We start from the raw sequence: 14742 nt of genomic DNA on the forward strand, positions 1-14742 counted from the left end.
GGTGGAAACACAACTGTTTATTGCCACAAAGAAATGGTAATTGGAGATGCGGTACACTGTTAGAAAAAATGGTCAAAAGATGTACCCCAGCTGTCACTGCGACAGTACCCTTTAAAAAAGTATCCTTTAAAAAATACCTCTGAGGTACTATTAGGTATTTAACTCTTTAGGTGCAAAGCTGTACTTTTTGAAAGAGTCTCCTATGAAGTTTACATTGGTGTACTACTAGTAGGGTATCCATAGGTAGTGTATTGCATTAACTATAGATCTAACTAATGTCTGGACAACCAGAAAGTGTTTAAATACTTTTGTCTTAATTTTTAACAATATCTTTTGTTTGCTAATGTAAAATTAAACTCTTTAAAAAGTTTTTTTTTTTCTAAAAAAATTCACCTTTATTTATTTTATTATGTACATGCAATGTTATGACTTAATTACTTTTCGGTGCAACTGCATTATAATCAATATTTTTATTGACATCAATACAATAAATCCAAACCAGTTTTATCTGCTTTTCAGCTATCAAGTGTAACTCACGTGGACATACAGTACTAAATAAACTGTTTTGGTTGTTTCTATCTTCTTCCACAGACTACAATATCTCCACCTATCTCAAATCCACCTTCTTGTATCATAAGTCCTCTTATGGGTGATGTTCTCTCACCCTTTAATATCACCTGCTCTGTGGATCCATCTTTTTGTGAAGCCGGGCCCTGTACATACTGCTTTAAAACAAACCGTGGTGAGGAGATTTTCATTCTGCATTTATCTCTTATTAAAAGGTTATTGGTCAACTTGTTGAAAGGGTGTATAAAGGTTAACCCTGTGTACTTTGACTTGTGTTTCAGGTAACTATTTCTACTGTGGCGTTGAGCCTGCAGTGACGTCGCTTTACCTTCCTCTAGGGGACGAACACAGTAACTACATGCTGATGGTGGATATTACTGTTACAAACACTGCTGGTGTTGCTGTTAACTCAACTATAACTACTTGGGTTTGTAATCAATTTTATTTGTTTATTTGCATCATTTTCTTTCTAAGCTAAAGATGCAGCCTATAAAATGCCATGTCTTATTTCAAGGCAAGCCTGGGTAAAATATGGACACCACTCTTACACCCTCTGTCTGACTATCTATATGTCTGTCTGCCATCTGTCTGTCATGGATGACAGACAGGCAGGCAGACAGACAGACAGGCAGTTGGATCTGTCTCTATCCATCTGCCTGTCTGTCTATCATCCATCTGTCATCCGCCTGTCTGCCTGCCGGTCTATCTGACTTTCTCTCTCTGTGTGTGTGTGTGTGTGTGTGTCTGTTTCTGACTGTCTGTCTGTTTTTGTCATCTATCCACCTGCTCATCCATTGTCTGTCTATCATCCGTCCGCCTGTCTGTCTGTCATCCATCTTTCTGTCTATCATCCATCTGTCTGTCTGCCTGTCGGTCGGTCTGTCTATCTATCTGACTTTGTGTCTGTCTGTCTGTCTGTCTGTTTCTGCCTGTCTGTCTGTGTTTGTCATCTATCCACCTGCTCATCTATTGTCGGTCTGTCATCCATCTTTCTGTCTATCATCCATCTGTCTGTCTGCCTGTCGGTCGGTTTGTCTATCTATCTGACTTTGTGTGTTTGGTCTGTGTGTCTGTCTTTTTCTGTCTGTCTGTCTTTGTTTGTCATCTATCCACCTGCTCACCTATCGTCTGTCTATCATCCATCTGTCTGTCTGTCTGTCTGCATGCCTGTCTGTCTATTATCCATCTACAGTATTTATCTATCCACCCATCTGTCCATCTGCTTGTTTGTCTATCTATCTGTTTATCTGTCTGTCTGTCATCCGTCCGTCTGTCTGCCTGCCTGCCTCCCTGTCTGTCTATCCTCCATCCAACTGTCTTTCTGTCTGTCTGCCTGCCTGTCTGTCATTCATCCATCCGTCTGTCTGTCATCCATCCATCCTCCTGCCAGTTTGTCTGTTTACTATACATCCATTTGTCTGTCTGTCTACTATCCATCCATTTGTCTGTCTGTCTGTCATCCATCTGTCTGTCTATCATCCATCCGTCTGTCGGGCTGTCTGTCTATCTGTCTTTCTCTCTGTGTCTGTCTGTCTGTGTTTGTCATCTATCCACCTGCTCATCTAGCGTCTGTCTGTCTATCATCAATCTGTCTGTCTGTCTGCATGCCTGTCTGTCTATTATCCATCTACAGTTTTTATCTGTCCATCTGCTTGTCTGTCTATCTATCTGTTTGTCTGTCTCTCATCCATTCGTCTGTCTGCCTGCCTTCCTGTCTGTCTATCCTCCATCCAACTGTCTGTCTTTCTGTCTGCCTGCCTGTCATCCATCCATCCATCCGTCCGTTCGTCCGTCTGTCTGTCATCCATGCGTCCATATTTCTCTCTCTCTCTGTCTGTCTGTCTGTCTGTCTATCTTTCACCCGTCTGTCTGTTTGTCTGTCTGTCTGTGTGTAGCTATCATTCATCTATCCATCTGCTCGGCTATTTGTCTGTCTATCATGCATCCCTCTATATGTCCTCATGCAAGTCTATCATCCATCTACAGTAGTTATCTATCCATCTATTCATCAATCTATCTGTCTGTCTGTCTGTCATCATCCATCTGTCTGTCTGTGTCTGTCTGCATGCCTGTCTGTCTATCATCCGTCTGTCCATCTGTCTGTCTTTCCACCACTTACATATCTGTCCCTGTCTGTTTTTCTGTGTCAGTCGATCATCCATTTGTCCATTCGCCTGTCTGTCTGTCTTTCATCCATCCATTCATCTAATCGTAAATAAAATCTAAATCAACGAATTTATCTAAATTTAGAAATGTATACATTTATCTAAAATCAATGAAGATTTGCATAAAAATACATTTATTTTACACTTCAAATTTATGTTACATTCCAGGTAAATGACACTGTTAAGTCCACAATTGGAGATCTTCAGGCGTTGGTTTCCAACCAGGTATCTCAGCTACAGGAACAGGGTCGCCTGACAGGTGCAGCTCTGGCGCAAATGTTCACATCTGTATCCAACAGACTGAACGATGCGTTGCCTGACGAACAAGATAAAAGTGTCAAAAAAGAGGTAACCTACAAATAATCCATGAGGAGCTCAGATGCAAAATCCAGCTCCATCAAAAATGAGAAAATGATATTAACCTAATGCTCGCGGCACACATTATACGGTCATCAAATACTTTTGCTTTAAATCTACAGCCACATGTCAATCAGAAATACCGGTTTGTTGGCAGAATCCATTACGATTTACAAGAAAACGTCAGACGCACTTAGAGGATTTTGCATCTGAACCTGGAGTAACTAAACATGTCTCTTCTGATTTAAGCTGAGACAACAAATGCTGGAAAGTATGAGCGCTGCCATAAACATTAAACCACCGAGGAACACAGCAGAAGTTCAGATGAGCGCTGATGCTGTCGCAGGACTCACAACACAAGGAGATGAGTTAACAGAAACAGCTCAGGTACTTCTCAACTAATCCAAATCAGGGTGACAGGGTTGCAATATCTCTTCTAACACATCTCTCTCATCTCCAGCTACAGGCTAGTTCAGTATTAACAAACCTCAGTCAGTCTCTGGTTTATTTGACTCATTCTGGTAAGGAATCCTCTGAGCAGGTGATGCAAGCGGCCACACCGATTATCGATGGTGTCAGTAACATCCTCAAAGTTTCTTCCAGCACAGATGAACAGGTATTTCTCAAAACTTCAAGTCCTGATCTGTGTGATTTAGTTAAAAACAACACAAAATTTTCACTTACAGAGTGAAATATCCAGTCATCTATTGAACACGGTGGGAAACGTTCAAAGTGCCTTGTTGGCTGGGAAGAAAGTCGACGAGGAGCCGACCATTCTGAGCACTTCAGTGATGGGTTTATATGTCAACAGGTGATTTTATTTTGATGTTTGAAAGTCCGTGAAACATTATTTGTAACCCATTTTATTTCAGAAACGTGACACATTTCAAAGTCAAACAGGATGTACATGTACAGTAAATTTGATTTGACCTAAATTTAGACATTAGCTAAATCGCAATTTCAGATTTTTTATTTTAAGAGGTCATTAACTCATTCACCGCCAGCCTTTTTTGAAAAGTTGCCTGCCAGCATTTGTTGTGATTTTGACAAAAGTTTCACAAAATGCCTTGCAGGAAAATTTTAAATTTTCTTTTAAAAAAATATAAACATACCAATATATCAAATGACTCTCTGCTTTCAAACAAACAATAAACAAACAAACAAAGAAACAAAACGGAAAAAAAAGTTTCATCATATCTATATTTTTTTCTCTGTTTATAAACTCTTAAATATGGGTTTTTCTTCAAAAATATTTTTTAGCAAAAAGCTGAAATAATTGCATTTTTGTGAAGGAATTTTGTTAGAGATCAGATTCAGAAGGATTATCAAAAACTAATAAATACATTTTTGCTTCAGTTTTTATAAATTGAGCCATCTGGTGGATAATCTTAAAGAGATAACCATAAACCTCATCAGGAACATATTTTTTTCATGCAAATGATTTCTCTTAAAGCAACACTATGTAGTTTCCGTGTAAAATTGACTTACAGCTCTCCCATGTGTTTGAAAAGCGCAACAGTGCCTGGTATCAGACACTCTTCTGCAGGCAGGGGGAGGGGCGGGGCTGTGTGTTCTACCCTCCACCGCCACTTTTAGAGTGTGCTTGTAGCAGCTAGGAGGCTGCTCAGGTTGCAGCAACAGTACAATTTGTATAGTTAAAAGTTGTTCTATCAATGAAATAATTTTAAAGACATTATTTAAAGGTACAAAAACTACATAGTGTTGCTTTAATGGACGAGATAACTAGACAATGTCTGGGAAAGAGTTAAAGTCCGTGTCAGACATTTCAGAGAATTGTTTCTAAACACGTTATAGAAATGCATTGTGAAACACATTGCAAAGACTGTGAACTATAGACGATTTCAGCAGTAACAACATAAACAAGCAGCTGTCGTGGTCTGCACGTAACTTCCGGTAAACTCCGCTAATAATAAATAATGTAGTTTATTTATATAACAAGCAAAAAAGCAACACATAGATTACCTAGGAAACCAAAACATTTGTTATTTTTTGACGAGGCATTTGTTCAAGAGATCAGTTTAGCAACTAGTCAGACCATCAAAAAAACGAAACCGGAAGTAAAGTTCGGATCCAGACGTGTATCACGTGCGTCCGATGAAACCGTCTATAAAGAGCTGAATTATGGAGCCGTTTTCCACATTTGTGTTCAGGAATATTTGGGCGGGGCTGAAATGATGGCTCGATGATGCACTGGAGCCACCGAGCATGGCCCCGCCCCTAACACAACCGCAAGCATCCATTTAGGTTGTAGCGGTATTTGAAAGTTGAGAGACGGCAGCTTTTCCGTGAGTGGGCGTGGTTTCAGGGAAGTCACACCCCCAGCATTTGAGAGCAGAGAGTCCTGCCTGTTTTTCCAAGATTTTGATAACTTATTTTATTTACTTGCCGTTTTTTATCATTCAAATTTGGCTGGTTTGTAATGTGTCACAAACTGAGAAGACATCTCATATAAGACTTTACACGGACTTGTAGTCATGTTGTTGTGAAAACTAAAACTCCTTTTGTTGTGTTCTTTCAGAATGTCAATGGATGGACTTCAGAAACAATCCTTTAACATTGAAGAAAGTAGCTCGGCCAGTTTCATGCTTCCATCTCTGGGTGCTAATCTCCTGTCTGCAGAAGAACCAGTAGATGTTCGGGTCAGTTGTTACCTACTGCTTTAAAGAAGCTGTACTATATGTAGGTTTTTGACTGTACGAAATAAAAAAAGAGATTTAGGAAACATGCTAAATTTATGTATCTGTTTCTCTAATAAACAATTCTGTAGCCACTTATTCCAAAAATTTCCATGTCAGAATGACTGTCACTTTACCAAATAGTGTAATTTGACAGCTCGGTTGCCAGTTATCATGGTTGCTAAAATGAGATCGCAATCGCCCACAAATGCGACATCCGGTGGACACAACCTCCAAAATGAGTCGCAGATTGACAACAAAAAACATTGCAAATGTAAAAATGAGGAGATAAACGTATGCTTTCTATTGTCAGTTGCACTCCTGTATGTGTGAAAATAGCTCTTTTTAGCTTCATAATGGCTTTGGATAGTGCCCCAAGCTCCAAAAGCTCATCCGTCCCTTAACTCTTTTCCTGCCATTGACGAGTTATTTCGTCAATTCAGAGAAAACATTTCCCTGCCAATGACCATTTCCTGACAAGGTTTTCGGTAATCTGTAATTCCGCTATATCCACTCGATGGCCCTATTACCCAATCTATAAAAAAAACTGACGCAAAAACTAATTGAAATTAATTTTGAACTCCGTAAAGGTTTTAATAATCATTCTGAATCTGATCTCTAATAAAAGTCTTTTACAAAATGCAATTATTTCAGCTTTTTGCTCAAAATTTTGTATTTTTGTAGAAACCTACCCATATTTAAGAGGTTATAGACGGTTTCAGCAGTAACAACATAAACAAGCGGCTGTCGTGGTCCGCACGTAACTTCCAGTAAACTCTGCTAAGAATAAATAACAACAAAGTTCTTTAAACATCGTTTATTTATATAACAAGCAAAAAACAACACATAGATTACCTGGGAAACCAAAACATTTGTTATTTTCGACGAGACATTTTGTTCAAGAGATCAGTTTAGCAACTAGTCAGACCATAAAAAAACAAAACCGGAAGTGAAGTTCGGATCCAGACGTGTATCGCGTCAGCGCACGTGCGTCCGAACAAATGAAGATAGGATGAAACTTTTTCCCATTTTGTTTGTTTGAAAGCAGAGGGTCTCTTTTTTCATTTGATATATTTGTATTTTTATACATTTATAAAAGAAAATTTTCCTGGAAGGCATTTTGTGCTGGCGGGCAACTTTTTTTTATAAAAGGCTGGCGGGGAATGAGTTAAAAACCTAATCCATACAGTTAATAAATGTCTTTCAAGATTAAGCGATTTTTGTAAGAAAACATTTACATTTTACACTTCATAAACTATGTCCGTACTCATGTTTACTGGAAAGACTGACCGTCCACCCAACATTACAAAACCCATCACTTCACCTCTGATGAACTTTCTGGTTTGTATTTATTTAATATATGTTGTCTTTAAACCTTAAACCTGTTACAGATGACAAGTTACAAGATCAACCCCTTCTCCTGGTGTGAAAGCGAACAGATCAGTGGTTCAGTTGGGTCTCTGTCTCTTACCAAGAAGAACGGCTCTGTCATTCCAGTGACAAACCTCACTGAAGAGATTGAGGTATCAGAGTTTATACACAATCCTGAAATCATGCATGCATCCATCTTACGATTATTAGGTCCAGTAAGCATTTTTGCATCTTCTATTTTTAGATTCTCTTACCAAGAACAGAGACGGAGAGTGTTAACCAAACTCTTCTGGATCTGGGAAACTACAGCACTGTGATCATTAATGTTACCACACCGAATATATCTTTAGTTTTAAAGTTCAATCCCTCAGAGGAAACATCTCTGCACCTTCTCCTGGGTTTTCAGGACTACCCTAATGATACAAATTACGTTGCACATATCCAGCTGCCTCGAGAGGGGAAATCTGAAGGTTATAGAGAAATACAAATAAAGTACATTTGAAAGGCGTGTATGAAGTATTTATATTTTATTTGTGTGTTACAGAGGAGAGGTACACATGGGTGCTTAACCCTATGGAGATGCCAATCGAAGTGGGTGTTTACTATCTACTAGTGAGGCCGGTTGTAGATGCGGGTGTGAATGCAACAAACGCTACAGTTTTCGTCACAACCATCGCCGCTCAGTGTTTGTACTGGGACGAAATGAAGGTCAACTGGAGTGGTGATGGCTGTAGGGTAAGAACAATTAGGGGACCATTTTGTTGACCGTTCCCGATCTCATTTTTAATGCATTACCTTTGTTTCAGGTCGGTCCTCGCACTTCAGCGTTGTTTACTCAATGCCTGTGTACCCATCTGACTTTTTTTGGAAGCTCGTTTTTCGTCATGCCCAATGTGGTTGATGTGTCCCGCACGGCTGAACTCTTTGCCACCTTTGTGAACAACCCGGTGGTGGTGTGCTTTGTCGGTGCCATCGTTCTGGTGTACCTGGTGGCCGTGGTGTGGGCACGGAGAAAGGATATTGAGGATGCAGTGAAGGTTTTGCTTTAACAAACTTAAACCTTAGATTTTTATATATTTCATCAAACATGACATTATACAATATAGTGCAAAGGTCTAAGAGCACAGTGCCACAGTTAGATTTGTTGTTTTTGTAATGGTATAATGACTATATATACTTATTTCTTAATTTCTTAACTCAATCTGACCAACAGGTGAAGATCACAGTACTCGAGGACAATGATCCTTTGGCTGAATATCGTTACTTGTTAAGCATCAACACAGGACATCGCCGTGGGGCTTCCACATCTTCTCAGGTTGATTTCATCCAGCTATAGCTTCAGCATTTCTACAGTACAAATGTTTTTATGTTGTTTAAAGTTAATTGGGTTCTAACATTGCTCCAGGTGACAGTGATTCTGCAGGGCACAGAAGGTGAAAGTGAACCTCATCATCTGACCGACCCTGATAAGCCAGTGTTTGAAAGAGGAGGACTGGATATGTTCCTGATGACCACACCTTATTCACTGGGAGAGATACAGAGCATCAGACTGTGGCATGACAACTCTGGAGATTATCCTGCTTGGTAAAATGAATCAGAAATCTTGGATGTATAGATGAATGATTACCTATAGATAGGTGAATGGATGAAAATCGATGGATGGATGGATGACTGAATGAATGAATAGCTATACATTTAATCAGTATTAAATCTATTTCTTAATGTTACACCACAGAGAGGCCAACATAGTAAGCACAGAAAATGTGACCTGCAGGTTGTAGGTTGGTAAACAGATTTTCATTTAAAGGATAAAACAAACCCATATATGAAGCAAACATGTCATTCTTGACACATTTGAACAAACTTGATCTAAAATCCATACATGAATGGATAGATACCGATGGAGGGATGTCTGAATGAATTAATCAATACCTAAAGATATACAAATAGATGGATGGATGGATGGATGAATGAATGAATACCTATAGATAGATAAATGAATGGATGGAAACCTATGGATGGATTGATGTCTGAATGAATACCTATGGATAGGTTGGTGAATGGATTGAAACCAATGGATGTATGGATGAATGAATGAATGAATGATTAACTATAGATAGGTAAATGGGTGGAAACCTATAGATGGATGGCTGGATAAATGAACGAATACCTATAGATAGATAGGTGAATGGATGGAAACCTATTAATGGATGGATGGACGAATGAATGAATGAATTAATGAATACCTATAGATAGGTTAATGGATGAAACCTATAGATGGATGGATGAATACCGATAGATAGACAGATAGATAGATAGATAGATAGATAGATAGATAGATAGATAGATAGATAGATAGATAGATAGATAGATAGATAGATGTATAGATAGATAGATAGATAGATAGATAGATAGATAGATAGATAGATAGATAGATAGTTAGACGAATGGATGAATGAAGGAATTAATTAATGATTACCTATAGATATATACATGGATGGAAACCTATAGATGGATGAATTCAATTCAATTCAATTTTATTTATATAGCGCTTTTCACAATAGTTAATTGTTTCAAAGCAGCTTTACATTAATAGAAGCAGTGAAAAGCACATAAAAAGCAAAACATAATACACGATAGCATAAGCAGTTAAATTTGCTGCGGCTATGAATCAACATTATAAGCGAGCGTATTACTAATGTAACGTCTAGAAGAGGAAGCTAAGTTAAGCCCAATAAGGCTGCCTCCACGGGTTGAAAACCCCCTAGGAGAAAAAAACCCCGGGCTTTTTAGCCGGGGAAATAAAAAAAGTCCTAGGAGGAAAAAACACATGTAAACGGATAAGGAGATTAAGCGGAGATTAATCGTTGGTCAGGCATCAGCTGGGCATCACGTTGAAGGACGACCAGTAGATCAGAGGTGTGCCGACTTTCACATCTACCGGAACTGGGTCTGTTTGTCTCATTGTCCTCGGGGTCGAGGACGAGACAGGGAGAGAAAAACAAAATCATATTAGCGTAGGGGCCGTTCGCATGTAATGCAAGTGTCAGGCATTACACAGACAGGCTAACTATTGCGGCATAATTATGTTATTAACAGTTGAGGATTTAGCAAATTGGGGGACCAATGCGAAGGTATATATGGTAACTAAGGGTCACCTTCCGATCTTTAAGAGAAAATGAAACCTGTCGACCCGTTTGACTAAGGCTTGAAGCCCCACTGTCGTCGTTAATGCAGGTTCAGTGGCAAACGGGTCTATATTGCATACTATTCACAAGACCATGAGAAAACGCCAACATTGCAACCTGACCATACGTGCCAACCCGTTTGAGTAAGGCTGGAGGCCCCACTGTCGTCGTTAATGCAGGTTCAGTGGCAAACAGGTCTGTATGGCATACTATTCGCAAGATACAAGAAAGCATCAAAATCGCAACCCGACCAGGTAGATGAATGAATTATGAATGAATTAATACCTATAAATAGATAGAAGAATTGATGGAAACCGATGGATGGATGAATGACTACCTATAGATAGGTGAATGGATGGAAACCTATAGATAGATGGACGGATGGATTGATTGATGAATACCTATAGAAAGACGAATAGATGAATAAATGAATGAATGATTACCTATAGATATATACATGGATGGAAACCTATAGATGGATGGATGAATGGAAAGAAATTGATGGATCGATTAATGAATGAATGAATGAATAAATGAGGGAATACCTATAGATAGATAAATAAATGGATAGAAACCCATGGATAGATAAATGCATGAATCAATACCTAAAGATAGATGAATGAATAGATGGAGCAATGAATACCTATAGATAGATAGATGAATGGATGAAAACCCATAGATGGATGTATGGATATATGAATGAATACCTATAGATAGACAAATTTATGGATAGAAACCCATAAATGGATAGATGAATGAATTCAATACCTAAAGGTATATGAATGGATGGATGGATTAATTATTACCTATAAATAGATAGAAGAATGGATGGAAACCGATGGATGTATGTAAGAATGATTACCTATAGATAGGTGAATGGATGGAAACCTATAGATGGATGGATGGATAAATGAATACATATAGATAAATAGATAATGAATGGATGATTAATTATTACCTTTAGATAGAATAATGGATGGAAATCTATAGATGGATGAATGGATGGAAACCTATAGATAGATAGATAGATAGATAGATAGATAGATAGATAGATAGATAGATAGATAGATAGATAGATAGATAGATAGATAGATAGATAGATAGATAGATAGATAGATAGATAGATAGATAGATAGAGCCTTGTGTATTTTGACTCATGGTTAGTGTTATTGTCACAGGTATATTAATAATGTGATGGTGCAAGATTTGGAGACTGGGCAGAAGTGGCACTTTCTGTGCAGCTCCTGGTTGGCCATTGATATGGGAGAATGCACACTTGATAAAGTGTTTCCTGTAGCAACAGAGATGGACTTGAAAAGATTCAGGTATGTTACTGTAAGACCCTTAAAGGAAATTGTCCTGGACGTTTCTTTAAAACATGGTACCAATGATACGCTTCATTTCAGTAATCTGTTCTTCATGAAGACCGCTAAAGATTTCCGTGACGGTCACATCTGGTTCTCCGTGATCAGTCGTCCTCCGAGGAGTAACTTCACCAGAGTCCAGCGCGTCTCCTGCTGTTTCTCACTGCTCCTCTGTACCATGTTGACCAGTATAATGTTTTGGGGTATCCCAACAGACCCCGCTGAGCAGACCATGGATCTGGGTATGACAAAGCATGCTCTTAGCAAAAATGTCAATGATAAAACACAACATTAATTATTTTTTCCAAATAAGAAACAATCATCATCGATTGTCCTTCCCTGAACTCATGTCATTGGTTGAACAAATGTTGTTACATTCAACACAAACCTCTACTGTGATTTATGTCTTTGTTTTCGGCTGCAGGTCACATTGAGTTCACTTGGCAGCAGGTCATGATTGGCATTCAAAGTTCGATCATCATGTTTCCCATCAACCTCCTTATCGTGAGCATCTTCAGAAACGCTCGCCCAAGAGAACGAACGACGTCTTCCAAGCAACAGTCAAAGATAGATCTCGTAAAGCAGGGTAAAACTGGACGTGTGTCTCCCAATCAGCCACCCTCTCCAGACAATAATCACAAGGAGATCACACCAGACACTGTTATAAAGGCAAGTTTGATTCCAGAAGGCTCCGTTTACACCTGATATTTAAATCTGATCTCACACACATCTCAAATGTGTCTTCTCTAACCTCTTTTGATTTGCCTTAATAGTTAACGCATTTATGTGAGACTTTCCTTCTTCTTCTTCTTCAGGACATTAAACGGATAGCACAGTCCCTCTATAAGGTCATGAGAAGACCTGTTCCCCGGATCGAGGCGGACCCTGGCAAGACAGATATTAACACTTTACTGTCATTGGTAGAAGAGGTAATATGTCAACACAATCGAGTTGGTAATGAGTTTTACACTGATTCTTCAAAAAAGGAGCAAAATCTTTCAGTTTCCCTGAGGTGTGTTAATCTGCAAGGTGAGTTCATGACCTGTCAACAAAAATAATGTGCTGTAAAAATCTGTCTGTCTGTATATCTTCCTGTCTGTATGTCTGCTAATCTGTTTGTCTGTCTGACTGACTATTTGTTTGTTTATCTATCTATCTGTCTGTCTGTTTGCCTTTTTGTCTGTTTGTCTATGTATCTGTCTGTCTGTCTGTCTGTCTGTCTGTCTGTCTGTCTGTCTGTCTGTCAATCTGATTATCTGTTTGTTTGTTTGTCTGTCTGACTTACTGATCTGTTTGTCTGTCTGTCTGTCTGTCTGTCTGTCTGCCTGTCTGTCTCTCTGTCTGTCTGCCTTTCTGCCTGTTCGTCTATGTGTCTGTTTGTCTGTCTGCCTGTCTATCTGTTTGCCTGTCTGTCTGTCTGTCTGTCTGCCTGCCTGTCTGTCTGCCTGTCTATCTGTATGCTTGCCTGTCTGACTAACTGTTTGTCAACCAATCTGTCTGTCTGTCTGTCTGTCTGTTTGCCTTTTTATCTATGTATCTGTCTGTCTGCCTGTCTATCTGTTTGCATGTCTGTCTGCTATCTGTTTGTCTACCAATCTGTCTGCCTGTCTGTCCGTCTATGTGTCAATCTGATTATCTGTTTGTCTGTCTGACTGACAATCTGTTTGTCTATCTATTTATCTATCTATCTGTCTGTCTGTCTGCCTGTCTATCTGTCTGCCTGTCTATCTGATTATCTGTTTGTCTGTCTGACTGACAATCTGTTTGTCTATCTATTTATCTATTTGTCTGTCTGTCTGTCTCCCGGTCTATCTGATTATCTGTTTGTCTGTCTGACTGACAATCTGTTTGTCTATTTATCTATCTGTCTGTCTGTCTGCCTGTCTATCTGTCTGCCCGTCTGCCTGTCTATCTGTACACTGTAAAAAATTTGCTGTAATTTTGCAGCTGGTTGCCAGTAAGTTACTGTAGAAGATAAAGTCTGAAAATGTTTCATGTTCATTTAACTTTGAACAACATGTTGCCAGTAAATAACATAAATGTAAAATCTACAGTAAGTTACTGGCAGCTAGTTGCCAGTAATGCCCATTAATACTGTAATTTCTACAGACATTTTTTACAGTGTATGCTTGCCTGTTTGACTAACTGTTTGTCTAACAATCTGACTGCCTGTCTGTCCGTCTATCTGTCTGTCTGATTATCTGTTTGTCTGTCTGTCTGGCTGACTATCTGTTTGTTTGTTTGTTTGTTTATCTATCTGTCTGTCTGTCTGCCTACCTGTTTGTTTGCTTTGTACGTCACTCTGCTATTTTGAGACACCATAAATATGAACTAAGATGTGTTTCATCTTTGTATGAAAGTTGAGTTCAAGTTTAATACAAGTGTTAACTAAATACATTTTTTAATACAGAGATAGTATGTTAAAAGTGCATTTTGGTTCACATTCGTGGTGTCTCAAAATAGCACAAATAAGATAATCTTAAGAACATCTTAAGAAGTACTAAAGATGAACTTTTAGGGGCGGTTTCCCGGACAAGGATTAGAGTAGTCCTAGACTAAAATAAAGTTTAGAGCTGTCCAAACTGAAAACAATGTGCACTGACATATTTTAAAATACATCAGTGACCTTAGTTTTGCCTCAAAATGCACACAAGTAATGTTTTAAATAACGCTTGTTTGTTAAAACTAGTTATATTTCCTAATTAAACTGAGGTCTACACTCTTAGAACGAATGTGTTAAAAACAACACATTAGTGTTGATTCTGGGACAACACACTAACTGCGTCGTCCTAGAATCCAGCCATCCCTGTGTTATTATTGAAACAACACATTTTGTGTTACTTTTAACACAACATGTGTTATACTTGAACACAAAATCAACACAAAATGACACATAATGTGTTAAAATTACACATAATGTGTTAAAAGCTTACCGCACAATGATGTGTAAAAAATTAACACATCCTTTCTAAGAGTGTAGTCCTGGCTTAAGCTAATCCCTGTCCGGGAAACCACCCCATAGTATATTAAGTAC

General features: G+C 38.7%; 1 protein-coding gene across 1 annotated transcript in view; it reads left to right on the top strand.

The window, feature by feature from the left end:
* Positions 1 to 14742, top strand: part of pkd1l2a (polycystic kidney disease 1 like 2a) — a 47025-nt gene that overhangs the window by 24313 nt on the left and 7970 nt on the right. Inside the window, exons 9-26 of the mRNA XM_073859415.1 lie at positions 1 to 36; positions 592 to 742; positions 849 to 994; positions 2901 to 3080; positions 3339 to 3476; positions 3550 to 3705; positions 3776 to 3900; positions 5629 to 5749; positions 7177 to 7308; positions 7401 to 7626; positions 7701 to 7891; positions 7963 to 8193; positions 8370 to 8471; positions 8562 to 8740; positions 11523 to 11669; positions 11751 to 11950; positions 12133 to 12377; positions 12524 to 12737. The exon at positions 1 to 36 is cut by the window's left edge and continues 56 nt beyond it. Of these exons, the coding sequence (XP_073715516.1) occupies positions 1 to 36; positions 592 to 742; positions 849 to 994; positions 2901 to 3080; positions 3339 to 3476; positions 3550 to 3705; positions 3776 to 3900; positions 5629 to 5749; positions 7177 to 7308; positions 7401 to 7626; positions 7701 to 7891; positions 7963 to 8193; positions 8370 to 8471; positions 8562 to 8740; positions 11523 to 11669; positions 11751 to 11950; positions 12133 to 12377; positions 12524 to 12737 (2920 nt within the window). The remainder of the gene's footprint in view (positions 37 to 591; positions 743 to 848; positions 995 to 2900; positions 3081 to 3338; positions 3477 to 3549; positions 3706 to 3775; positions 3901 to 5628; positions 5750 to 7176; positions 7309 to 7400; positions 7627 to 7700; positions 7892 to 7962; positions 8194 to 8369; positions 8472 to 8561; positions 8741 to 11522; positions 11670 to 11750; positions 11951 to 12132; positions 12378 to 12523; positions 12738 to 14742) is intronic.

The sequence above is a fragment of the Misgurnus anguillicaudatus genome, chromosome 21, assembly GCF_027580225.2.
Source record: "Misgurnus anguillicaudatus chromosome 21, ASM2758022v2, whole genome shotgun sequence".
NCBI lineage: Eukaryota > Metazoa > Chordata > Actinopteri > Cypriniformes > Cobitidae > Misgurnus > Misgurnus anguillicaudatus.